Source organism: Acanthochromis polyacanthus, chromosome 15 (assembly GCF_021347895.1).
Source record: "Acanthochromis polyacanthus isolate Apoly-LR-REF ecotype Palm Island chromosome 15, KAUST_Apoly_ChrSc, whole genome shotgun sequence".
Taxonomy (NCBI): Eukaryota; Metazoa; Chordata; class Actinopteri; family Pomacentridae; genus Acanthochromis; species Acanthochromis polyacanthus.
This window is the reverse complement of record NC_067127.1, coordinates 18,054,599-18,080,659: the sequence shown is the minus strand read 5'-3', so window position 1 is coordinate 18,080,659 and position 26,061 is coordinate 18,054,599. Positions and strand designations below refer to the sequence as shown.

Sequence of the window (26,061 nt, the reverse complement as noted above, 5' to 3'; positions counted from 1 at the left end):
GACTCTTTTCTTTTTCTCCTCAATCAATATATGACTGGAGCGGGTGCCGGAGGAACCCATCATGCTGCAGATGGTGTGGGGTTGACTTGGCACAGCTGGTTCCCAGTGGCGCTCTGAATCTAAAACTAGAACAGGGCGATTAAGTTTTCTATGCGCATCATTTGGCAAGTCCCCATAGTCATCTTGCACAGTAAAGTAGTTAAACAGTCTCTAGCTGCATTATCGAAATGTGCTTTTCGTTCCACTTCCTATGTGTTGGCTAGTGAATGGTAAGTTTGAAGGACTGGAGAATTGCATTGGGAATTGAAATAGAAGGAAAAGGTGGAGACAATGTCCAGGTAACTCAAAAATTCAAGTGGGTTTGATTTAAATGGAATCTTGAGAGTAGTATAAGTAACTTTTTACCAACTTGTTTTTTTTAGGTTATGTTCGTACTTGAGTAATGCATAGATGGTTCTCATAAAATCTAATTTGAGATATCATTACAAATTGTATTTGGAGTGTTGAATTCTGGCACGTGGCCTCACTGTCATTCTGCATGAATAATTGTCACTTCTTCAGCAGTGATACCGAGGTTGGTACTGCGACAGGTGTTCAGGCAGGTGTTGGCATATGTCACCTCTCCTGTTCACCAAGAGACCAGAGAATACACCTGATCAGTAAATCCAGAGTGATCCATGGATGAGTGCTTGGCAGATACAGCCCAGTGTCTTGGCCTCTGTTCCACTCTGCATTAGGTTTCTCCCTAATGTGTGTCTTAGTTGAAATGGAGACTGATTGAGCCTCAGCGATGCAGCACCAGTCACAGGAACAGCTAAAGGATACAGAATTTTTACACCTTCTACTTGCAAATAACGCAAGAGACGAGCCTTCTGCTGATGGTGTGAAAGCACTGGGGGTTGAAATTGCCACCTACAGTTTCATTACAGTTAGACAAAAAGAAGGGATTCCCGTGTCTGTTTTCTTTGTTTCCATCTCTCACTTTCCTCTCTGACAGTCTTTCTTGCTTCAGTCCTCTAAGGGAAGGTTACATAAGTTGTTTAGCCATCCAGCTACCCCGAATAACCACTGTCTGGTTTCCTGTTTAAAATGCTGTAATCTGTAGGAGAGCTGACAGCTCCATTACAGATAGGTAGAAGGCCCACAGCCTTCCTTTTCAGCGACATGTACACAAACATTGGCAGACCAACATCCATTCCTAATCATCTGATGGTGGCATGCTTAATTTATTTATCTGTGCTTGCCCGACAGCAATTCTTTACTGCATTGTTTGGGTTAGAAAAGGAAGCAGCGTTGAGAGCCGAGTAAAGTATCAACACAGCCAAACAGGAATTTGCCAGTTCAAAAATGTGGGAAATAAACACCTACATGCTCATAGAAGGCAGCTACTGAGGCATGCTCCTCAAAAAGCAAAACAATTATCAGATTGACAGATTTTCATTCTAAGCTCCAGCAGTCTTTCAGAAGGAAGAGTAGTTAGGTTTGCATTCCACAAAATAGTCTTTTAAAAGCCTCCAGTTTACAGTACACATTATCTTCTGCCATCTCACATTTATTTGTTGAATTGAGTTCAACCGAGGATAGTCCAGATCTGTCTTTAAGTGTATTTTGTGTTGAAACATATTAGGTTTTGGTATTGGTATCAAATTTAATTGTAATGCACCACATGATGCAGCAAAGAGAATCCTATCATCTGGAGTAGGATTTCTGGGACTTTCATTAAACCAGTCATTTAATTAAGGAAATGAGATTAGAAATGTGTTGAAATACAATATTTGGACATTTACGCATGCTTTGTTCATCTGTCTCAGCACTTAAGCACTTCAATTTGAAATACAATAATGGATACTAAGATAAAATGCCAAGTCTGAGCTTTAATTAGAGTAGGTTTATGGCAATATTGACAGAGCTGTGTACGAGATGTAACGCTTTTTACACACAGTTCCCAAAGTTTAGGGATTTAAAAGTAACTGAATAAATAAACGTGCTATTTCATGTATCATATTAATTACTTGGTGACTGCTCGAAGTCTTCAACACACCGATATTTTTCCTGATGATGTTTCCCAGGAGTTCACTGCCTTTTTAATTGCTTGTGGGGTCTGTCTGCCTTAGGTCTGGTCTGCAGCAAGTGGAATGCAGCTGAGTCACATTAACGTCAAGTGGCTCGGCCAGTAAAAGCGTTTCCACTTCTTTACCTTGAAAAACTGTTTAATTGCTTTGGCAGTATGTTTAGGCTCATTGTCCTGCAGAATGATGAAAGACCGCCCTGATGCATTTGACTAAAACTTAGCGGACGGATAGTTTCTTTATAATTCTACATTGAATCTGTTGCTTCTGACAGCATTTAAATTATCGAAAGCTGCCAGGCTGCATTGGTCCGTGCATGGTCCAGCCAAAACAAATGTGCTGTATGTTTGACAGATGAGTTAGTGTGCTATGGCTCGTAAGGTGTTCCTTTTTTCTTCACGCTTTCCCTTTTCCATCATTTTTGTAGAGGTTAACTTTTGTTTCATCATTGCATAGAGCTTTGGCCATTTTATGTGGTTTTGCAAACTGCACACTGAAGTTTGCATAATTGTGTCATCGAGTGCATCTGCTTTTTCATAATATTACCGTTAGTTTTGCCCAACCAGCTGAATTTGATATTTCTCTCCAGTAGATTTGTGTTTTGGCTTCATTGTCATTTTGTTAACCTGTATCATCACCTTTTAATTTCATATTGACGGACAACTCAACTTCAATCAATATGGCAACTTTTAACTCTCAGTCACCTCTGTGTCATGTGTGGGTTGCCTTGTGCATGAGTCTAAAATGACTCGATGTCCAAAAACAAAAAAGAAATGTATCCATCATTTTAGTTTAAATTGACTGTGCTGAAGAACTGAGCCTGATCAGTCTGTTGCAGAGTTTTTACTGGTTTATTCATATCAAGCAAGTACAGATAGTGCCCTAATGGCTGTGCAGCACCTTCAGTAAGTTCTTGAAATTTACCTTTTACTTTACACTGATCAACCACAATGTCAGAGTGTCCTGTGGTATCAGTCCTGTTGGATGTGGACTGGCGCCTTCATGGATCATTGTTTGATAAGACATTTATTTGGATTGCGATCTAGGTTGTTTGGTTTTCAGTCAATACTTTATGGTCTTGGTCGTGTTCCTTGAGCACTTTTGGCGGTGTGGCAGGGTGCACTGTCAGGCTAGGGAAGGCTGCAGCCATTTAGGAGTGATGTTGTCGTGGGGCTTTATGCTTGGTGTGTAGCAAAACTCTGGACTGTACTGGCCAAAGAAATAATACAGTGTGCAATTCCAGGTTGAACAGCAACTTTACAGTTGTGCAAATATGCTTTAGTACCAGATTAACAAACAACATACAAGGTGTGAATTTGTGGCCCTTAGTAATAGGGTTTTGTTACCGTTGGACACAGCTTGACTAGTCTTTATTAAAATAAGCAAAAGTTGGCTGTGGAAAAGACACTTAAGGTCTGCTGCAGCCTGAATATCCCTTCCTGGAGGGACTGGATGTGTAAGCCCAGTTTCATAACACTCTGGATAATTACAGAGTTATGTGTGCTGCTGCACCTGTCAGTGCTCATTGCAAAATATAAAGAAAACTCCCAAACCTTGTTAAACATTTTCCAAACCTCATAAAAATGGACTTTTGATTTGCTTTCACACCTGCTGCAATATTGTGCTCCCGAATTGAGTAATTATTTTAATTGCTGTGTCTTTCAGCTTCCTTGCTTAGGTTATAACCTTAATTGTTTCGTGCTTTTTCCAACTGCTGCTTTTCCCCACTAACGTAGAACTTGCCAGTGGCATTTTCTAAAACCATGAAAAAGCTCTTGTAATCATTTAAATGAAAATTTCCATATAATAAACAGGATGTCACCGTTTTGTGGTTCAAAGCTGAATGTGCAAATAAGGGATTTTATTGCATACTTGTCAAAACATTTGAATTCGATTTCAGTCCAAATAATACCGTTTCACATTCAATGGTCGGCTAATTAAGCAAAAAGCTATAATATCCTAGCCTAGCCGCGCTAGACAACCCACAGCAACAAATTTAATTCTCTGCCAGGGTGGGTCTAGTTTCCCTCCATAAGGCTCGAGGCTGGATTCTCCTAAAACTGGCCGGACCAATCACCATGAAGTGTAGAGTCAGAAGGTGGGCGTAACTAAGTGACGACAGAGGCGCGACGATTCTGACAGAAACAACCGGCGCACAATAAACTGTTATCTTTCGACTCGGCTTTGGCCACAGCCCTTAAAGTTTTGAAGCTAAAATTCAACTTGAAAGATAAACAAAGGACGGCGGCACTGAAGTGTTTCATTGAGAAGAAAGACGTATTTGGACTTATGCCGACGGGATATGGCAAATCCTTAATATACCAGTTGGCTCTGCTGGTTGGGAAGCTAATGAGACTTAGCCACAATCCGCCGGCGCTCTCGGAACTACGTCAGCCTATTCATTGCGCTGATTGGTTGTATACCTACCCAATTGTTTCAGAGTGATTTGAAAGACAACCTTTTAGCCCGCCTCCCTCCCTGTCGAGCGGTCCTAGACCCTTGTGCCTTCAGAACATGGGTCTAGCGCGGCTAGGCTAATAATATCCAGGAGTAGAGGACATAAAACCTTTTTAAAATGTCCAGAAGATGCAAAATCATTCAAAATCAGTGTTTCTCCAGTCAGGTGTCTTTGTATGAATATTTTTGACTCTAAATTTCAACCAGGTCATTGCTTAAAAAACAAACAAACAAAAAACTTCATTTTAAGGAAAACTTTTCATAGTTTGGAACTTTTGCTTCACAAGTAAACATTTGTTACAGTATAAATAACAGCGGAAAAAAACATCACCTTGTCAAATATGTTTCTCAAAGTGTCAAGTGTCAGCTGGAGTATTTAATCAGATGGAGTTTGGGGATGGATGGAGGTGTTGTATCATTTCCAGCAGCAAATGAAACTGCAATGTTCTCAGGCTGTGAGTTGAATGACGCAGGGTTTGATGTGCCTCCTCTATCCGCACCTACTGCCGTGACAAGGAGCACACAAGGGTGTCACACTGACACATCAGTTCTCTGATCTTGCTGGAGGCTAGATGCTGCTAAGATAAGTAACTGTATGGCATGTGACCTCTTGTCTGTCTGTTTACGTCTGTCTCACATTGCTTATGCACTGCTCTCTGTCTGTGTCTCTTCCTTTCAGGCACCAGCAATGGGTCTGTATTGGTCTATAACCTGACCAGCGGTCTTCTCCACAAGGAGCTCAGTGTTCACTCTTGTGAAGTCAGGTAAGATTTTTGTTTCCAGGTAATTAATTGTGTACAACAAGACATGTTTTTTCAGATTGGCAGTTCTGTCCCCTTGAGTGAACAAGTGTATGCGCTTTCTAGATGGAATATCTGTAAAATGACACATTGCATAACCCCCAGCGGCTAGTCATTCAGCTTGAGTTGGATTGATTTTCTGTTAATTGTTTTTCAGGCTCATTAGAGTTTGCGGAGGCAATTGGCAATCATGTAATTAGTGTACCATGTCAGCACTTGTGTGTTAAAGAGAAATAATTCCCTATTTGCATTATGGGGGTGTTTTTTGGAGATCTTTTCCGATCAGAGAGATTCAGTTGTTAATGGTAATTTTCCCTCAAAGAAATGAGACAATAACAAGAGCAAAATTAACAGAATCCAAATAGATGTGGAGGTAGTAGTTAAACATTTTACAAGTATGCATATTGTTGAAGGCACCATACAAACTATGGATACAAACTTGATGCAATATTCTAAAACGATAGTTGGTAATGTTATCAGTCAATGAACATGGATACTATTCCATATCCTAATGTTGCTATTTTTGATTATGGACATATGACAATAACTACAAAAGGGGCGCAGTTAAATGTGCCACTTGGCTATAGAAACGTAGTAAGGATGTACTAATAAACTTCAGCTCATTATTAATATTTGAACTCAGACCACAAGCTGTTAAGTGTGACAGAAGTCTTTGTCATGGTGGCCCATTACTAGCTGAACCCTCACAAAACTCTCTGCTTGTTAACACAGAACTGCTAGTAGCCAAATTGACCTCCTCCTTGTGTCGCTACAATACTAAACAAAAGCAATTTGCAGTCTTTCATCTCATTAAACAATAAGAGGCTCCACCTGGTGACTCATCCAGGTAGTACAGCTCATGTACAGTACATTTGCTGACATGCATGACCTTCATCTTCTTCCGTATCGGTTGTTATATTTTCAACTGATAAATTAATTAATAGCAATTATCAATTACTCAATAACATCCCTGGTTAAAGCAAATTAACTTTACAAAAATACATCAAATAAGCTTTTCTGACAGAAGTCCAAACCTCCAGATGATTCTAGCCTTCCTATTTTATGCCAATAAAATCACAATGACTGCAAATAAAGCTGCCAAGTTATGATGTGGTTACTTGTGATATGCAGAAAGTGACACAAAAATACTGAGTGATCTATCCAGAGTGTATTTGGAAAATGTGCACACTCTCAATAAGCCGATAAAAGTACTGCAGAACTGTCTTTGCAGTGTTTATCCCGACAAGTAAGTGGATATTAAATTTGTCTCCTGCAGTGTGAGTGATGAATGAAGGAGCTGAGATGTACTTGAAAAATGGGACGAGCTTTTCTACCATGCAAATTAGTCCAGCACAGAAGCTGATAAATGGCATTACATTTGATTTTACTCTGTGTGTTTGTGTATGTATTTGCGTTGGACAGAAAAAGATGAAGGATTAGATCAGTAGTGTTAGACATCTACCTGAAGTTGCTGAGGGAACACTTGGAAACCGTAAGTGTCGTGTTACCAGTAATAAGTATGCTGAACGGGTGTGGTGTACGCTGGCTCACTGGAATACCTAAGCAGAACAAAGCCATTATTAATGTTATTAGAAGCACCTGTGTTTTTGCAGCTGAAATCAGAATGTCAGCTGGGAGAAAGGTCGATTAATTGATTAGCTGTATTTTAGCACGGGAATCGAGCAAAAATGTTCAGGCTCCTTGTGTAATGTTCCCTTAACCTCTGAACACTGCACCATTCCCTCAGGTCTGAGTAGCTAATTAATTAGGCTGTCAATCACCCGTCAGAGCGGACGTTCAAAGAAGAGCAGTATTCTATGCTAGGAAGCTTCTTCCTTCTGCTCATAACCAGGCATTTTTATTAGGAAAGTATGCATTTTAAACGTGATTAACAAGAAACTGTTGAATCACTGTGATGTCATTTCTAGAAATCAATGACCAGACTACCAACACAATTAAGTTAAGTTAGGCAGTTTGAGCTCATGTATTTCTGCTTAATGCAAACTGAACAGATCCTTTTCAATAGTCATCGTTCTGTGATGCATGACTACTTCAATGTCAGTGTGACTTAGCTATGCTATTAATTTTTAAGTATTTGTTTCAGTTGTTGTCCTTTGTGTCAGCTGGCAGCAGTGACTGTCATCATGAGTAGAATATCTTTGTTCTCCAGGATCACAAGAAGAAATTTTAGTGATGTTAACACAGGAGTGACTTTGAAATCCAGACTCAACAAAACAGTACATTTTCTACAGTCCTACATAGCCGTATGCATTCTCAGAGAAGACACTGAAATGCTAGTTAGTTTTTCTGGGTTTTGCCTCCTTCAATTTTGGTGTTCAGGTATTTGTGATTAGTTGTTGCCTGGGGACCAGACAGCCTTTATATTGTGTATTACAAATACACATAAAGTCAGTCTGGAACTGCTCCATTGAACCAAATCTAGCCCAGAGGCGGGACTACCGATCACAGCTTGAATTGGAGAGAGCCAATCAGCGTAACACATGTGTGACGCAATCACTTAGCGACCTAACAATTGCCTTTCCGCCATGATGTTTTGTAGTTTTAACAGCTTCCTTCGCCGTACAGGGGTCCTGAGGAAAATCTAAGCTCTCCCTTTCAACAGTGGAGGGCAGCATTACGCATTCTATCGTACAGCCTGCCGGAATTAAAAATACATCCTTTTTAAAAAGAAAAGCTTTAAGAGCTGCTTCTTGTTGAGGTTTTAAGGACAAATTCAGCCCGTGCAAAACAGAGGAAAGCGCACGAGAGAAACCTCGCTCTGTTGCGGTCGCATCGTTAACTCCCGCCTCTGGTGCTCTGATTGGTTCGGTCTGATCTGCTCGGAGCTTGAAAACCTGTCAAAATGTGTCAATGGAGGAGGGCTAGACCGTATTCCCGTATATCCCTTATAACGAGAATACAGTCTAGCTAAGCTAGGCTAGATTAGTTGCATGTCAGTCAGAAATATAGTTGGTCTAACTCAACATGACATATCACGCTACATTTTTATACAACACCACCATTCATTCATGTAAAATTAACATTAAGTAAGTGTTAAGGGTATTTATCCTAATTAGAACAAAATAGGTCCACTTAAGTCAGGGGTGTCCAAACTTTTTTCACTGAGGGCCACATACATAAAAATATGGGAGGAGCTGGACCACTTACTAGAAATTAGGTATATAGCCTTAATTTTAGTGTATTAAAGTTAGAAAAATCAATTAAAAGTGGTCAAATATGTTATATTGTAGAAGCAGAACTGAACGCTTCAGGCGCTCCTTTGTGCCCTTAAACAGCAGCGACAGTACATCACTGCACTGACCCCCCCTGGAATTACTGTACATAACTCCTGTTGATTACTGATTACTGTATTTAACTCTTGTTACCCTTCACACTGTCACTTTAATATCACTGTCACTTTACTTCACTGCACTGCATAGCTCAGTTGTCCTGGATGACACTTTTTTGACATTGTGAATACCTCATACTGTTTGCTGCTATTGGTCAACTTATTGTTTCCCCTTTTTTGTTTTGTTTATTATATGTCACCCTTGGTTTGTCCTAAAACTATGTGTAATTCTTGAACCCAATGCATGCTACTTTTTATTTAAAATTCAGTATTGATTTATTTTAAGATCGGCCACCTGGTCTCTCATTTTGACCATGAAAACTAACGGGGAAAAAATCCTGAGCTGTAGAAAATCAGTCTATCAAATTTTATTTTTTCCGGTGATGAATTGGGGTCTATGGAGCAAAATCTTTTTGGAGCCAACCCTAGCGGACAGCGTGATATTGAAAGTTTTTGACACTTCCGGGTGGGCTTCATTTTTGAAGCCAGATGCTACGTCCATCTTTATATACAGTCTATGGTCGCACAACTGTATTTCTGGACATGCTGACGTTGTTGAAGTCCTGCACATTATTTCGGCAACTTTAACGAGGCAGTGTTTAATGAGGTCTCTATCTGAAAAAGGCTTGCCATGTCTTGCGATGAGTTGGGTGACCTCGTAGCTGGCTATTGTAGCCTTTTCCTGGACTTTTTGAGCACGAAAAAAATACTGATGCTGACCTTGCAGGATAGCTACTATTTGCTTTACTTTCTGCTCTCGCTCAGCACCAGTGTAGGATGCATAGGCCTGATGTTTGGTTTCATAATGACGTCGTACATTATACTCTTTCATAACTGCCACAGTTTCAGTGCAGATCAAACAGACACACTTCCCCTTGAATTCTTTGAAGAAATATTCACTCTCCCACCGTGTCTGAAATTTTCTGCACTCACTTTCTACTTTTTGCTTCTTTGGTTCTGCCATGTTTAGTAACGGGGTAAATTTCTTCTGTGATTGTCCTTTTTGGTGAAGCAACTGCCTTGATCAACAGTAGCTCCCCCTGGTGTTAAAACTAAGAAGTGCAATACACTCAGGCAAAAGTTGAAGTGCCGGCCATATTCTATTCTATTTATAAAATTTCTTGCAGGCCAATTCGCGGGCCGTAGTTCGGACACCCCTGACCTAAGTGAAATTATGATGTCCATGTTTTTGAGACTGTCAAGGTGGAAATGCTCAGCCATTTGAATCACTGCTTATTTTGCTCATTATACGTCTTATAATCAGCATATAGAAAACACAATATGGACATATTAACCAGATAATAAGCCTTTGTTTTCACTAAAAGGGGTCTTGAACTTACCAATATCCTTCAAAACACAAACGTAACTCACCAAAATAGTTGCAAATGTTCCCCAGAACTGTCAACATATTGGTTAGCACAGTTTACGACAGAACTGATTTTAAATTACACAGTTGAAGAAAGGAACAGTCCAGTAACGTTCCTATGTACAATTCTCCAACAGAGGTCCTCAGATGCCTCAATGAAAACTTTTTTCGGAATAACTATAAATTAGAGTCGCGTGTCATGGTGACGTCTTTTCATAGCATCATGGAAGTAATCAGAAACTCATCAGAAAAGTGAACCCAATCCACATCAACATGACAACACAAACACTTTAGGGCACTGTCATGATATCTATAGGGTGCAGTCAGGATGCCACATCACTGTCTGAATGTCCCAAAATGCAACAGTAAAACATCAACAAAGAGCAGGCTGTGCTTCGTTAGGTCGTATTCTCTAATGAGCAGCAAAACTATTTCACCAGGATTAATTAAGCACAAGATTGAATCAATTAATGCTGTTAAGAGATTGATTGGAAGCAAACACCATCCATTCAAGCAGAGCCAAGCTTTCTTTAATGAGAGAAGTTGGTGTCCACAAATGTAGAACTTCAACCAACTTTAATGAGCTATGAAACACAAGCAGAAGTTCCTTAAAATGCCTGTGCCTATGCATGGACTTAAGTGAGGGATTAGGGAATGTTTTTTTCTGCTTGGTTACTGGTGTTTGTGAATTTGCTTTACAGCCGTGAAATTCAGCGTTCATCTCTATATCTGCTTGTCATCTCTCTCTCTCTCAGCTCCTCTTTTAGTACATGCCAGCAGTTACACACTTTAGTTGCTGGATGTTGCACACTTCTTTGGTGTATTTGACCCCCTCATGTATTTAAATGTCCATATCATCACAAACTCCACCAGTCACATTAAAGTAGTGCTGCCAGATTTGGGTTTTCTCTTGAAAACAGCTCCACCAAATGTTTTCTCTTCCCATATAAACGCATGCAGACCGTTGCTGTTTTTTCAAGTGCTGCTGTGATGTACAAAATTATGTTTAAACTTGTGTGTTTTCAGAGGTGGGGAGAGCAGAGGTGCTTTATGGAAATGAGCCCAGCAGCCCTTGCCCCAGAACAGCCATGCCAAAGGAAGCCAGGCTACTTAGCATCTCATTTACATTTAGTGGGGAAATCGACTAATTAATCATGTGGCTATTTACCATCTCATTATCGTGGAGTTTGTGCTCCCTCAGCTGGGCCAGCTTCTCAAAAATATTCATATCTCACACATTCTGGCTTGATATTCTGTGAATTTTTAACATGTTCCTGATGGATTTTATGGAAGTTGTAAGTGTACCATTTACCTTACTGCTTGCTAGGATGAAGTGAAGGAATATTTGGCAGCTATGCTGCATGCATTAGATAGCAATATTATTTATTTAAGTTAAAACCGTGTGTGTGTGTGTGTGTGTGTGTGTGTGTGTGTGTGTGTGTGTGTGTGTGTGTGTGTGTGTGTGTGTGTGTGTGTGTGTGTGTGTGTGTGTGTGTGTGTGTGTGTGTGTGTGTGTGTGTGTGTGTGTGGTTTTATTCCACAGGGGGATTGAATGGGTGAGCCTTACCAGTTTTCTGTCTTTTGCCACTTCTGCTCCCAACAACATGGGCCTGGTGCGAAATGAACTGCAGCATGTCGACCTTCCTACTGGTGAGAGACTCACACAGGCACACATATTATCACCTGTACCTGAGGGTAGCAGCCAGAACTTTTATATTGCTCTTTGTTCTTGAGGCTTCTGTTTTGGGGTCCTGCAGTCTTCACAGCAAAGAAAATAGACACTTCAGTCTCCTTCACCCTCCGACTTTACCCTTTTATCTGTCTTTCTTTGTCTATATAGTTCTCTAAGAGCCTCTTCTTATGTTAGAGTACCACCGAGGGCTGTCTAACCCTGAAAGTGAGATCTATGAGTTTTGTACGTTTCCATAGAATTACTGCACCAGCAGAGACCATTCTGTGTTTCCACCTTCAGGGGGTGGAAATCTATATAGTGCTGCATTTTCTGTGTCAGAGAGAGCTGGTCAGGAAAATAACGGTTAAAGGTTTCAGTAGGGAAGAAAAAAGTACTCTGTTCATATTGTTCATATTAGCATTCCCACAATGAAATGTTCACTATGAACAGTTAATGAGGATTTTTAATATCTTTACTAATCTATTTTAGTCACACATATCTAATGTCCTCGGCAAAAATTTGCACGGGTGTAATAAAAAGATACAGTCACTTTAACGATATGGTCACAAAGCCTTTATCCCCCTTTTAGGACAATGGCAATAGTAAGTCACTTTAAAACTCTCTCTGAATCACCAGCATCATCAAAGTTAACGGTCCACAGCATTAGATTTGGTTACAATGCCACACACGAACCAACACACAGACACTTTATGTTTATTTCTTTGGAGTTCAAGGAACTGAGATCCCAAAACTGTTCTGGACTGCAAATGTTGCTGCTGATTGCTCACTGACCTCATTCACGTCTCTGATGCATCTATATGTATGTCTGCAGTTTGGAACACTGCATTTTGGGAAATATGTTTTGTTTAGTTGTCTTACCATAGAAAAGATCAATCTCAGTTTAGATATAGATATGGTAGCTCTTGGGTGTGTTCAGCCTAGCTGAGCTGCATGATGACAAGGGAAGCAGAGGGGAACAGCTCAGGAAACCCTGTCAAAACAAACAAAAAATAAATACATTTCTCAACAGCTCCCAAAAATGTAGATGTTATATACAGGGTACAACATAAATTAGATATAGAAATACAAAAAAGGAGACAATGTGATTTAATAAGCATCTAATGAGGAGGCTTTTTACAGAGGAAATCATTTGTCAGGTAGCTTCTAACCACTTATTGAACTGTACATTTCTTTCAGTAGCATATTTCATAAATAAGATGCTCAATGGCAGATTTTTGAAAGAGCAGTTATATTATCTAGATTTTAAATTGCTGCTTTACCTGGGCAGTCTCAATCAGATTCACTTCACACACACATTTACAATTTGTTTTTACTTTTTTAACAAAATAAGAATGTTTTTGCAAAAGAAGTCATCAAATGGAACAGCACACAGTATTTTCTTTTCTTGGCTTAAAAATGTTGAACTTCAGCTGTAAGGCCTTGTGGCCTTTACCGCAGTAGTATTTCCTGATAACATTTGAGACTCTAGGCTTCTAGGCTGGAAAATCATCTTCCTTTGCTTGCCTTACTCAATGCAACTGTTCTGGGTGGATTTGTTCTTTCCCCATGAAAGTATTTTTTTCGCACTGCAATAACTGGAGGAGGTTTGTGCTTAGAAGTGTTGGTGAACTGAGTTTGCATGGCCTCACGTACAGTATAAATATTCATTCTGCTTATTGATGATGATTACACATTATTTATACATGCGTGATCGTGACAAGTGTCAGCAGCTCAGCATTTGAAGGTGTCTCTCCAATAATCATCCACCGTTAGTGAAGAGCATGAGGTTCTGACATATTAGCGGGAAAAAGAAATTGTACCCTTTAGTGTTTATAATTGCTGTACAGTATTTGCAGCACCATGGACCATGGTTAGGACCTTGATTTGATTCCAGGCTGTAGGCTGATGATCTGCAGAGCAAGATAACATAATTTTGTTATGTTGTTAATATTGTTTTTTATTGTTTGTTTTTAACTTGTTAAGTACTTTGTGTTACTTTTGTATGAAAAGTGCTATAGAAATAAAACTTTGATTGATTGATTGATAATTGATGCTCTGTAATCAAGACATGTGACCCCTCCTACTGTGTGTTTGAGTGAGGAAACAGAAGAGGAAATGGTGAACAGCGTGTCATTAACCTCTAGCACACCACAGGTCTCCAAAGTTTTCCCTGCACCACATGTTTAGTGATTTTGTTCCACAACTGCTCTCACAACACAACTGTGTAGGTCAGCCTCACTTCTCCAAACCACCACAGGCAGCGCTATCAGTTGTACATTTTAAACAAGCCACCTTCCTTTGTGTCCTTCACAAACACAGATCAGCACTTCTTTAGGCAAAAATACGATACACCTGAAGGGCATGCTTGTTTTGTTTAAAGAGGACCTTGATGCTCTGCATAACGTTGGCTGTCGTGGGGTGTGAACTTGTAAATGAAAATCAGGGATTAGAGCAAGTAGTGAGAATAATGTCGGCAGTTTTTACTGCTCACTCCGACAAAAACCAAGAAGCATTAACAATGAAATGAAATGAGAGGAATCAGTCTGGTGTCTATCAGGTCTAAGGAAAGATACCGTCAACTCTCTTCCATCATCACCTTCTCTCCCTCACACTCTCACTTTCTCTCTCTCTCTCTCTCTCTGTTTTCTAGGCCGATGCTTTGCATTCAGAGGTGAGCGAGGAAATGATGAGCCACCCATTGAGATGATTAAAGTGTCTCATCTCAAGTAAGTTGCCAGCCCTCCCCAGTATCAACAAAACTAAATAGCACCACCACCATGTAATTTTGTCCATGAAATAACATTTGTGGTGCTACGAAATGTGACCTAACTTGAACACTTTATTTTCTTTGTGTGGAAAATGCAATATTTAGATTGCATTTTCCACAATCTCAACTAATCAGTCAGAAAACATCAGGAAGGAAAAAAATGTCAGTGGCCTTCACCTGTAAACTCATTCCTGTTTTGGGGGTTGTCTCATTGTTACCCCTCTAGTGCATCTGTTGTTAATTTTATGAACACCAAAGCAGCTGAAAATGACTAAAAAGCCCCTCAGTTACTTACTTGACCAGATCAGTAGCCCACACGTTTCACTGATTTGATGCAGCACTAATATTAAAAAGTGTTCCTTTAATTTGTTTGAGCAGTGTATATAGCTTATACACCTTGCGTACCTGGAGCCTCCTCAGCAGTGGGTCTCTCAGTCACCTTCCATAAACATCTGATTTTCTTAAAGTGTTTTCATACTCAGATGAAAAGTTATGGAAATTACTGAAAAGAGCTTATAAGGTTAGGTTTGCCATTAATTTTTTCAATGATTGTCCCCAAAAACCTAAATATTTTTCATGCTGTGCAGCGTTTTAGACCTTCTATGTTTTGTTCAAGTGTTTATCATTGCTTTTAACGGGACTTTGGTTTTCAGGTAAACAAAAGAGCATGCATTCACAGTCATGACACATTTTTTGAGAAATGAAATATAAACAAGGTCATCAGATGGTAGCTGTCTTTTGTGTACTCAGTGTGGTTCTCAATGTGTTTGACAGTGAGTTCTGCTTTCTTCTCAAGGGCACCTTGTGTATTCAATACGAATAAGATTAGGTAGATAATGCATTATACCGGAAGGTGACATCTTGGGCTGTTCTGCCTACATTAGGTGAATATGAACTCTTGTGGTTGACCTGTATCGCTAATGGCAACAACTGCTCCCTTTTCAAGTGAAAGAAGTAGGTTGTTCTGTGGGCAGTGAATACAAGAAATAATGTGCAAGCCATGGCCATGAGACTATTATACATATGATGGTATAAAAGCTGCTTCATAAGCAAAGATAAGTGATACTGCTGTGTACTGCTTCTGTAGAATATGGAGTGACCACTTTACCACACTTCACTCTGTCTAGAAAAAGTATTTACCCTTCCTGGAATGTCCCCTTTTATTGCTTTTTCAGACAAAAGTAAGTAAAGCAACAGAAAACCAAAACACAGATGAACAGATAAACAAACCCAGAATAAGAAAATGTATAATGCTCACAGAGGAATCACACGGTAGAAACTGAAGGTGAAATATGAAATCTTTGTAACAGTAAACACTGACACAGAAGATTACAATTTCAGTGCCATATTTAGCGAATTTCATAGCTGAAGATCCTTAAATCTAATAAAACACTGATATCATGAAGTACGAAAATAAGGTCAATAGGGAAAAAATGTGATTGTGTGAAGACAAAATTTAAAATTGAATAAGTAATGTACGTAGAAGATCTTGTCAGCAATTCATGTTTTTAAACTTACCTGCAAAGAATATCTTTTAACTGTCACCTGTTGAAATGTGAGCTAATTCTCAAACCCCTCTTTTGAATTACAAGTAATTTCATAAGATGCGATGGATATGTAGTACTTCTTCAATAACCTACTGCAACGTGATAAAAGGGAAAAGAAGACTATCATCAAGAGTTAAATGAGAAGAAAAGATGGCTCAAAGAATAAACTTTCCTCATTATTCCAGACATCTTCATTTACCATTTGAATACTTGTTCAGTATGGTTTTTCAAAGCCATGTCAATGGTTGTAATCTACATGCTTTGAGATTCTTTTACAAACACTTTTTTGAAAATCAAGACATTCTGGATATTGGATAATTTCCAAAATTGCAAAGATCACCTGATTTGTAAAGTGCTTTAATTTGGCAGTTTTAAATCAATATAAGAAAAGACCAATTTGAATCAATATACTGAAAATATAAATTAGCTTCATTAGTCTCAACTAATCAGTACTTTGCATCTTAGCCCTACTTATTACCAAACCTAGTGTAAAGTGTGGACAGCTATAAACCCTTACATATTACAAAAACATGGAATTCATAAGTGATTAGAAGCATTGTTGCTCATTTTTGTTACTTTTTTAGTTTTGTGTTGGCTAGTGTTAGCTTTTGTTGAAAACTTTAGGTAAATATTAAAGTGTATTTAGACAAACTGTCATTACTCTGTCGCATATGAGGACTCCCCTCCATTTAAGCTACCAGTAAAATAGCTTAGCATAGTGGTTTAAGGTGATCTATTACTACATAACTGTCACTTTGTGCCACAGTGGTTGTTCAACAGACACTGCATACTGCTGCTTTAATCGATAGGTTGTCTAATAAGATCAAGAAATAATGTAGGATATTTCACTCAGGTGCCACACACTACCCACCGTATCATAATCGTGAAGCAGGTGAAAAAAATATCCAATTACTGGGCAGTGCATCACATATCTTTTTATCTGTCTTATCTTTTTTGCTCCAACCAGGCGGCCACAGATCACTATCTTATAATTACCCAGGCCCAAGGGTTGTAGTTCTAAAGAGAAACGGTAACATGCTTTTACACACTGGTGCTCACCGAGGAGCAATGCTGCAGTTTGTTTGCTCTGTTGAGTACTGTGTCACTCCTGTACAGCAGCAGCTGAAGGTTAGATTTTAGCCATTCAGCTGTTGCTTGGTACTTGGTACAGGCACTAGTTACTTGTTTTTGCTTGGTTTGCTGTGTGTAGACCAGCAAACTTAAGGTCGCAAGTGTGAATGTCCGATCGATCGTGCTTGTCCATGCTGCTCATTTATTTCTCACTGTAAACAGCGGTGTACCTAAGGGGAACTACAGTATGGAGAGCTACATGCAAAACAGGGATTGTATCAAAAATCAATCCTTGCTACATTTATATTCTGTTGGAGAGAAATCATTCACTGAACTAACAACTTTCTGTCACACATATATTGCTAAATAGGTGGCAGGCCCTTTTGTGCATTCAGCACCACAATAAATCTTATACTGGTGTAGTGTTTTGAGAGTCAGTATGCATGTTTGTGTTTTCCTTCCTCAGACAGTATCTGGTGGTCGTGTTCAGAGACAAACCATTGGAGCTGTGGGACATCAGGACTGGGACACTTCTCAGAGAGATGGCTAAGAACTTCCCCACTGTTACTGCACTGGTACTAACAAATTTACTCACTAAGTGTGTTCCACTAGCAAGCTGTCATTTCAATGTGCTAGGTTAACACACACACACACACACACACACACACACACACACACACACAAACACATGAACAATGCAACAAATTCTGCAAAACTAAAATGTAACAGGAACGACGTGACTAGTAACAGGTGTTTAGGTATGCTTGTGTAATTGTCCTATACGGCAAAAATCCATTTTTATATTGTTTTGTGTTTTTTATAAGTGGGGTGTTAAGTTAAAGATATTATGATATAAAAAGGTTTATTTCAGCTACACTGTGGGGCTAAATTAGCTAACTTTACTGTTAACTAAGAGCTCTGTGGAAATTATAAAGCTGAGGGTCATTCAGAGATGATAGAAACTTTAACACCGATTTTAAACCAATAAATAAGGACTGGGTGGGTTGATGTTGCCTTACAAGTTTCAGTGCAGCCAATACTCTACAGGTGTTTACATCTGTTAGCGTCGATCATTCTGTCTGTGTGCTCACATATAGTGCATTTTAATACAGCCAACTTCCAAATAAATTCTTCTCATTTCCATATTTTTCTGTTTTTGTAGGCAGACAATGGAATGAACCAATATTCTGAGCTGAGAACTGAAACAGACACTGTCAGGGCATTCATTAATTTCCTGAAGCGGGCCACCATATGGAAGCTTTACATTTATAGCTGGATCGCTAATTATCTTCAGTTTACATTCTAGCTTTAACAAAACACACTGTCAGTGGTGTAGAAAAAGCCATTGTTGACTCTTCTCTTTAATGATAGTCTCTTACACTATTCGACCCCGAGCCCTCCTTGTGTTTGTATGGGCCATTTGAAAGATTAGTCTGGAAAATTTCCCCAAGCTCAGCAAAGAACAGTGGCTTCATTAGGCCAGAGAAATGCTCATAAAAGAAGAGTTATGCTGGACAAACTTTATAGTTGGGCAGTAAAATCCTCCACAGTGTGAATAAAAACGCCAGTAACCTTAATAATGCATGCTGGCCTCCACCAGGCCCATATTGCTGTCTCATTTCCATATTGATTACAACCTCGAGTCAACCACACTACATCTACACTGTTCCAGCACATAGACCAAATGGCTTGGAGGGGGGAAAAGTGTTGCGTGTTATAGTTTCATTCATATGAGCATCTTCCGGACATTTCCTTCTGTCTCTCTGTGGCTGCTTTTTGCACTGAAATTGTTTTCTGTTCGCAAATGTGTTTGTCAGTATAACTGTAATCCTCTGTGTGTGTGTGTAAACAGGAGTGGTCCCCATCTCACAACCTGAAGAGCCTAAAAAAGAAGCAGATGGCAGCGAGGGAGGCCATGGCTCGGCAGACGGTGTCAGATGCAGAGCAGAGCAGCGTTGAATCCTCAGTCATCAGGTGAATGTTACAAAGCTTTGGGGTCTGCAGTCTTTTGTTGGGACAGAAAGTTTCACACTAACTCCTGCAATTGAAGTTTTCACCCTGAAATGTATACATGCTCTTTTTAGTCACACATTCGAAATAAAGAGAAGATAGTGATATTCTGTCATTTTTTTAATACTTTATTTATTTTATTTATTTTTAAGGTGCAATATACCATTCCTTACAAAGTTTGTTGTTGTTTGAACTCAACAGCAGAACTAACACACAGCCGTGTCTTCAACGCTCCTTCAGAAGCCAGATCCCTGAAATTTATGGATGTGCATTGCCGTGGCAACGATGCCACCAACTCTGTTCGCTGACAAAAAGAGAAAGCTTTCAGACTTATAGGCGTGGGAATAACTGACACAAAATACCCATTATAATTATAAAATGTCACCGAATAAACAACATCAGAGCAACCAGAGACAGTATTCAAAACAGTACACTGTAAAAACTTGCAAGACGTAGCGGTTCAGATCGTTGTCTTTGGCCAGAAGAGCCATAGCCCAGAGAGACCATCCTTTTCCTGGTGCAGCTGTAGCCACTGTCCCTGTGATCTGCTGCTGTAGCAGGACAAAGGATGAGAGTCTCGATCTGTGTCTATGAGCAAAGAAACAGAGCTTAGCGGTGCCAAAACCAGCTTCTAGCTCCATGTTCCCCTCCAAGACAGGGAGGAGAGGAGCAGTTGTGGCTGCATAAAACCATCCAATGCCAAAAGTAAGGGAAGCAAAATTTTCTCTATCCAGAAATCAGAGTTGTTAACAAAGATTTCCATACACTTGTAAAGGCCAGTGGCAGTTTTGAGTTGCCAATGCCAACTTTGACTTCATGCCAATGTCATGACTTCATGTTGGGATTCATAGGGCTTACCTGTGCATGTAGTCTGCCTGCATAAACGTCCACTGTTGCTGGCTGGGTAGAATGGTGTTGTGTGGCTTTGTGCAAGCTAGCCAGGAGATATTCGCTGAATTTAAAGGAATTTGTAAGAGATTAGAAAAGATTACTCGCCCTGAAGTCAGTGCAAATCCAAAACAAATCATTTCTCCTTTATTTTTTTTTATTTGCATGATTAATAAATAAATAAATAATAATGTACTTGCTTGCAAAAGTCAACATAAAAATGTACTTTTATGTTAAGTAACTCAATGAAAAATAAACACACATCACTCACTCATGAAGTAGTTTTTACACGGTCTGGCAAAATCTTCCTGCGCAACGTACGACCTATTTTGTCTTCTGCATCACACAGTCTTTCCTTGTACCCCCTAGCAACTGTCAAAATACACCCCAGGAGTACAACTACCCCTGGATGGCAAACACAGAACTAGATGATAGTGGTGATGCCTTGCCACAGACAGCAGAAGAATACCGCGACATCCAGTCAAAATATTTCACATGAGGAAGAGGGGGGGGGGGAAACAACTGACGAGCTTATCTGAGAGAACTGATTGTTTGATTTCCCCCCTACAGTCTCCTGCAGGATGCTGAGAGCAAGTCAGAGACCAGCCAGGCCATCTCAGCCCGGGAGCATTTTGTATTCACTGACACCGACGGCCAAGTCTACCACATCACCGTGGAGGGCAACACAGTCAAAGATGGTGCACGCATTCCCCCTGATGTGAGTCCAGAGACCATGTGTCTTTTTTTTTAATGTCTCTTTTTCATATCACCCTATACTACTTCAAGGTCATTTAAACGTATCCTTGCACAAAGCCATTACTACCTGCTTAGTGTTGCTCCTTTCCCATTCAGCTTTTGTGGTAATCCATTCTGTACACAAAGATCTAAATTGTTTTTTCTCCCTGTTTCTCTCTGCAAACATCAGTGTGTCTCCTATCACTGCTTCTACCTCTTACTTTCTCCTCTGCTGTCTCTGTAAATGTTTGACTCTATTTGTTATCTGCTCTTGTCAAATCTGTTGATCAATACTTTCTCTCGGTCGTGTAACCTGCACTGACTCTTATATTGTACTTCACCTTAATATACCACGTTTGTCACTGTCTGGTCACTATTTTAAGCTAAACAACGCAATCTTTTTATGTTCTAAACAGGCAAAATCTTTCTCGGAGGATTGTGTAATTTTTTTACCACTGCATTGTGTGGACGTTTTACCTTATTTTAGAGTTTTTAAAAAATGATGCTTTTTGGTTGTTAGCCAGACTCTGCACAGCTTCCTCCTCCATATAATAAAAACCATCCCTTCTCCTTTATATTCTGCGTCCTTCAGGGTTTTTTTGCACGACTTGTGTGAGGGATGATATAGATGTTGGCTCCACAACCAAATGTGGTTCATCTAATGTGCTACATTAAGTAGTAAATTGAACGTAATCAAACTAAAGGTTTTACTGATAAATTATACAGCTTTATGTTTATGCCACAGTTTTTTCTAGAGGACAAACAGGCAGCTGAAGGTGTGTATCGTCACACTAAAAATAGTGTCTGCACGTGTTCACCTCGCTGAGGCAGAGCGTAATTCAAGCTCAAGGGAAGAAAATCTGTTGCTGCAATTTACCTGTAAAGCATATAAACAGCAACCGAGTTCTTAATTGGCTACGGCAGCAGCATGAATAGTCTATTAAACAGACCGCTATTACTGAAAACAGGATTTCTTTTTTTTTGGAAGATGCCACATAACAGTAGGATGTTTTGATTAATTTTTAGGTCAACATAACACTTTTTTTTTTCAATAAAAGTGTTTAACTTCCTAAGCAGCATCCATTTCTGTTCTATTGTGTGAGATGTTTTTTGGAAGAAATCGACTTCAGGAACTTTCTTGAAATAATTATCTCATTGAAACGTGTAATTGTTTTGAGCTGAGTCATGCTGTTGTGTAGGTAGCACCTTCTGCTGTTTGTTGAAAATGTCCCACCTTCTGTCAGCAAAAAACACCAAATTTTATCCTGACATTTATCTATTTTTTTTACTTTCTTCATTTCAGCTAAATTCATAATGATCCATGCAGTGTATCTAAGGGAAAATGTGTATAGTAGTATATTCATTTCTCGTGTGCTGCAAAGGATGTTTTGCTCTCTCACTACCTGCATCTCCTCACACCACACACACAGATACTCTCAGTTTACCAGGGGATTTTAAGGCCTTATCTTTGTGACGGCTGCAGATTTATTTCTCAAAGATTTGCATACCCCAAAGGTTTTACAGTCCTTTCAAGATGATAGAAGATCTTCATATCTCTGTCAGGAAACTGATGGAAACTCTCCTAAAAAGTTTTGTCCTATCACACGCTGAAGGTGAGCTGACACTTAATGTCTTCACATCAGCACTCTGTCTTGTGGCGTAGCCTAGCCGTACTTAAACTCACATGCGGCTTTTGTTTACCACTCAGCTGACACAGATATTTCAATTTATTGTCTTGTTTTCATTCACACTCAAACATTAAATGCCAGACTGTGGAATGTTTTATAGCAAAGGGAAAAGGGTGGCTTTTATGCTGTTGGAATTGCACTTTTTTAACTACCTGGTGGTTGGCTGCATTAGCGACGTGACTTGTGAGCCAAATGATATGATTTTTCTTGAGGTCTATCTCCAGTTAAATGGAGGATAATCATAGACGTCAGCCTGCTGGCCTGAAGGATCATTGACTTCAGAAACAGTCGGAGGATACAGCTACAGCTACTCACTAGTGAGGCTAGTGGACAGTAATTTTATTGCTTTGTGTCTAGGAACCGTTTAAAACAATCCAAACATTCATGAAGCATAAAGGTCTCATATTATAGCACGGCTAGGCTAGTTGTTTCCGGTTGTTTCTGTCAGAATCGTCGCCCCTCTGTCGTCACTTAGTTACGCCCGCCTTCTGACTCTACACTTCATGGTGATTCGTCGGCCAGTTTTACGAGCATCCAACCTCGAGGCTTACCGAGGGTACCTAGACCCACCCTTGCAGAGAATTAAATTTGTTGTCATGGGTTGTCTAGCGCAGCTAGGCTACCCCTTAATACCAGTTTAATGTAAATTTTACCCATCCCCCATTTTTTTTATTTTTAAGTTTCATCTCAAAATATTTGCACAAATTGTGAAGTGTACCATGCCAATAGTACCCCTGATTTTTGCCTTGTTCCATATATTTCCATTTTTTCAGAGACACACTTTCTGATCTGTGGATACAGAAAAGAACACTCTGGGGATGTGCAATTACACTATTGTCAAAAACCCCTGAAAATATGGCCCTTTATGGCAAAGAGCCCACACGGACATGATGCTAAACCTCCTTACTGTACAGAATGTCATTATAGATTGTACAGTCATTGTTGTGTTATTTAACATGTTGGAAAAGATTGGGAGAAAAAAAAGATAAAACTTGTGGAATGTGCAGTACAAAGTAGAACTGGTCTTCATTGTGACTCTGCTTTTTCCTGCTGGATGCTTTGTTTGGCTGGCAATGTGTTTTCTCTTGACCCTCTGTCCTCCTGCTTCAAACATGCTCTCAAAACTGTTTTTAAGTGAACTTATTAGAAATTTTGAAATACTTGACGTAAAGCTGAAGTAGGCAGAAATCTGAAAAGATAAAAACATTGGAAAAGTATATCCCTTCTCCCACTAGATGAGCAACGTACAAAAATAGCCAAGTAGAAAGTCTCCTCTCATTGGCAGGATTTTCTACAGCCTGAAAGCAGAGCGAAGAGAAGGTGAAGATGTCTAATTTACTGTCAGACTGTTTGAATTTCAATATGCTGAAAAGTTATGCCAAAATGATGCCAAAAAATACACCTTACCCTACTCCAGCTTTAATTAGGAATCTATGCGCATGTCTTCTTCCTTTTTTTTGTGCAAGACTCTTCATACCTCAGTGAACATCTTTCCTGTTCTACATTGCAGGGCAGTATGGGTAGTATTGCCTGCATTGCCTGGAAAGGTGACACGTTGGTGCTTGGAGATGTGGACGGCAATCTCAACTTCTGGGACCTCAAAGCTCGTTTGTCAAGGTATCAGCTAAACGTGTGAATGTTGCAGGCAAAACATGAATACAATTTAAGTAAACTGAAGGAAACCGTAGAATGTCATACAAAACATTTTAGAATTCTCTGCTTTTCTTCATCTTACGTATCAGTGAATGTAAAATATTGAGCTTTCGGGTTGCTGGTTGAACAAATTGGAGCGTTTTAACTGACACGGATTCCAACATACTGTGACTTTTTTTTTCTTCATTGTGCTTTACTGATGAAATTATTTTTCAATTATCTGTAAAATCTAAAAGAGTAATTAAAGTTTGAGTAAAGTGTCATGCTACATTATTACGCTACATTATTATTATTTAATCCCCAAAGAATCTGCTTGGACTGTTCAGTTTTAGATATTTTCTGTCATTATTTTTCTAATCGAACCAGATGGTTTGTCTATGCTCGTTTGGACAGGACAATCTGATGTGTTACTGTGTAAAAAATATGCTGTATATGTGGATAAAACTGACCTCACCTCAATGTCAGAAGAACAGTGTGTGAGAAAAATCCAGAAAGTCAGCAAGTCCGTCTATTTTTTATGAAGTGCAATCACTACAAATTGACTAATTGTGTCAATGTTTTCAGGGGAATACCGACACATCGTGGCTGGGTGAAGAAGATTCGCTTCGCGCCTGGAAAAGGCAACCAAAAGCTGCTGGTCATGTACACAGATGGAGCAGAGGTCTGGGACACCAAAGAGGTGAGGCTACAGACACAAACCCTTGGCAGTTGTCGTGTCATCGTGACCTCGAAGCGCTGCAGTTAAATCATTGATTGGCTTGTTTGTAACACATTATAAATTCCCAGCATACATCACAGTGCTGCGCTGCATAACTTTAATAAAAGGACAGAAGCTGCAGGAGAGCGTGCAGGTTCACAGCAGTGCTTTTACGGATTTACTGTGGCAGACTTAATGGGTTTCCGTAGCACTGTACTCACTGAGGCACTACAGTAATGTGCTCGGGTATATTTAACTAATGTCCTCTCTCATACTAACGCTGTAGTAATGGCATATCCACTGTAATTGTCCTGTTGTATTAAAGAATCATTATAGTGTGCCTTGTAAGGATCCGTACACAAGCCTTAAAAGCTTTTCCCCGACATATATAAGCTCAGCCATAGCAGGATGGATGATGCAGGAGCCTCAAGGCGGCAAACATCCTCTCCCCCTCTTTAACTTTGTTTACCAAAGTCATCATCATCCAGAAAGTTCTCTGTACACACTCTTTGTTTCAGCTCAACTAAGAATCCTCGGGCTAGTTTGCGCTCCAGTTCATCGTTTGATCTAATGTCACAGACTACACAATTTTTAGTTCTTCTGTATCCATGCCACAGTGTTTGTGCTTCCCCAGGAGCAAGGAATTTTAAAAACTGAATATCCGATTAATGTGGACACAGATGGATGATTTAGTGTATTAAGAAGCACAAGGTGGTCCCAGTGGATCACTTTTGTCTGGATAGAGAAATGTCTTGATGGATTTTCTTTAGATTTCCCACAGAGGTTCACATGGATTGGAGGATTAACTGAATGGTCAAGTGGTCAGTGGACACTGTGACTTTTTGACAATAACTCAACAATTCAGTAAATTTCTAATTATGACAAAATTTCACAGAAATGCTTAATAGGACAAAATGATGAAGTGATGACATTTATACCCAATAGCTCAAAGGTCAACTACACGGTTACATCATAATGTTCTGCAGAAGCACTTCTCTGGCCATTATTCAACACCATCATTCAGACACAAAAGAGGAGATTGTGATCATATTTCACATTTGACCAGAGGCTGACTTGATGGTGCTAATTTTGAGTTCTAATCTTTAGGTGTAGTGATTGTATACTGTTGGTCTTCTTTCCTTCTATGAAGAATCCATGGTTTTAATTTGTAGCTTCTGTGACGCATCAATTACAAAACATACATACATTGTCGACAAAGTTCTCGTTTTTAATCAGTGTGTCCGTTCTGTACCCAAATACCCACGACAATGGCCAAGATGTCAATCGTGATT

General features: G+C 39.6%; 1 protein-coding gene across 1 annotated transcript in view; it reads left to right on the top strand.

Annotated features, from left to right (window-relative positions):
• Positions 1 to 26,061, top strand: part of wdr11 (WD repeat domain 11) — a 70,649-nt gene that overhangs the window by 26,101 nt on the left and 18,487 nt on the right. Inside the window, exons 11-18 of the mRNA XM_022204433.2 lie at positions 5,206 to 5,290; positions 11,585 to 11,691; positions 14,364 to 14,439; positions 17,565 to 17,673; positions 18,951 to 19,072; positions 20,567 to 20,714; positions 23,930 to 24,036; positions 24,637 to 24,751. Of these exons, the coding sequence (XP_022060125.2) occupies positions 5,206 to 5,290; positions 11,585 to 11,691; positions 14,364 to 14,439; positions 17,565 to 17,673; positions 18,951 to 19,072; positions 20,567 to 20,714; positions 23,930 to 24,036; positions 24,637 to 24,751 (869 nt within the window). The remainder of the gene's footprint in view (positions 1 to 5,205; positions 5,291 to 11,584; positions 11,692 to 14,363; positions 14,440 to 17,564; positions 17,674 to 18,950; positions 19,073 to 20,566; positions 20,715 to 23,929; positions 24,037 to 24,636; positions 24,752 to 26,061) is intronic.